General features: G+C 39.1%; 1 protein-coding gene across 1 annotated transcript; it reads right to left on the bottom strand.

The window, feature by feature from the left end:
- Positions 1 to 628: 628 nt before the first annotated feature.
- Positions 629 to 1,189, bottom strand: LOC143891828 (uncharacterized). The gene has a single exon (XM_077396339.1). The coding sequence runs from the start codon at positions 1,187 to 1,189 to the stop codon at positions 629 to 631; it is 561 nt and encodes a 186-aa protein (XP_077252454.1).
- Positions 1,190 to 1,450: the final 261 nt, after the last annotated feature.

Here is a 1,450-nt window from a genome sequence, read left to right as displayed (position 1 = left end):
TTCAACCTTTTCTTTTCTACAGTTTTTATAGGGTGGGTGTACCTGGTCATAATCAAGGTGCCACCCTTTGATATTTGATCCAACAATAGCCGACTTAATAAGAGGATTTTCTTACCCGGAAAATAATGCCGACTTTATAGGAAACTACTGTTTGGATCAAATATCAAAGGTGGGACTTTTAAGCAAGCTACAAGGGTGCCCCGTTGGAACATCTCACCAAACTGCATCTACTATTCATTTAATTTTCGAATTTTCTCTGCCATTATAAATGCACTTTGGAGAGATAGTCCAATGAGGGCGTCCTTTGTAGCTGTTTTTGCAAAGGCGCCCTTCACTTTAACATTCTTTTTTAAATAATGAATCCCTTTTTCATCAAATCATGTAGTTAAAACTAAAAGAAACTTTCTTTAATTATCTACAAGATTGGGTATGGCTTCTAATCATCCATTCTCCACTTCCCATATTATTACAATACACACTATTTTAGTCTATAAAACCCTAATGTCAAAGCATTAAAATCTTACTAATTAAACCCCCCTTTTTTTACAAAAAAAGAAAGAAAGAAATTAAACAGAAGAAAAGACCCTGATATCTCATATCCTCTTCTTCATCTTCCTTTTGTAACATTTTATTCACTAACAAACCCTTCATGGATAGTGCTCAACCTTGCTCTAAAAGACCGATACACCATTTTCGCTCGTCTAGACGCATTTGTCTGCAACTTTCTAACAGAACCCGATCTCGATAACCCGGAACTCGCCTTATTAAATCTCTTAAATTCATCATAATCCCCAACTCCAATAGACCCTTGATCCAAATCCAAAACTGGGGAAATCCTAATCTTTTTCCTTCCTCCACTCTTCTTCTGCCCTTCCATAAGAGCCAAGCTCGCTTTAACCGCCAACGTGGCCATATCGGACGCTGTTAATGGGTATTTGATCCTACTGATCGGAAGGACGAAATAGATTTGATCAAGTTGAAGTTGTTCGTCGCGGTCCAACGGCGGAATTTCATCGTCAAAATATAGTTTATCTGAGTTGCAAAGGAAACAAGGGGTGGTTTCTATTTGGAGAACTTGTGATACTTTGATGGGGACTAAGTATTCTTGGAGAGTACCATTAAGAGATATGACTTTGGCTGTCAAGAGGGTGAGGGATTCGTTTGTTTGGGAAGAGAAACAAGAGCCCATAAGGGAGAGAAAGAGAATGGAGTGGAAATGAAATGTAGGGGTGTTTATAGATAAATGTAGGGGGGTTGTGAATGTGAAAGGTGCCGACATTAACGAACTTATCGGGAGTACACGTGAAGAGATTTTTTTGGCTTTTGCTTGTAGGGCACGAAGCTTTGTTGAAAACCGTACGGTTGACTTGGAAAAAATGTGAGGTGGCTTTCTTATCCGGACACCCCCCTGGTCACTCTGCTTCTATATGATTTAAGGAGTTTAGGATGC

The sequence above is a fragment of the Tasmannia lanceolata genome, unplaced genomic scaffold (genome assembly GCF_043159265.1).
Source record: "Tasmannia lanceolata isolate RefF3 unplaced genomic scaffold, GAP_Taslan_0.1 ptg000015l, whole genome shotgun sequence".
NCBI classification, from domain to species: domain Eukaryota; kingdom Viridiplantae; phylum Streptophyta; class Magnoliopsida; order Canellales; family Winteraceae; genus Tasmannia; species Tasmannia lanceolata.
The sequence above is the reverse complement of the archived record's forward strand: the minus strand, read 5'-3'. Positions and strand labels throughout refer to the sequence as shown.

Bases quoted from the DNA above. Each gene is read 5' to 3' on its own strand.
- LOC143891828 (XM_077396339.1), bottom strand. From the start codon at position 1,189: ATGGGCTCTTGTTTCTCTTCCCAAACAAACGAATCCCTCACCCTCTTG.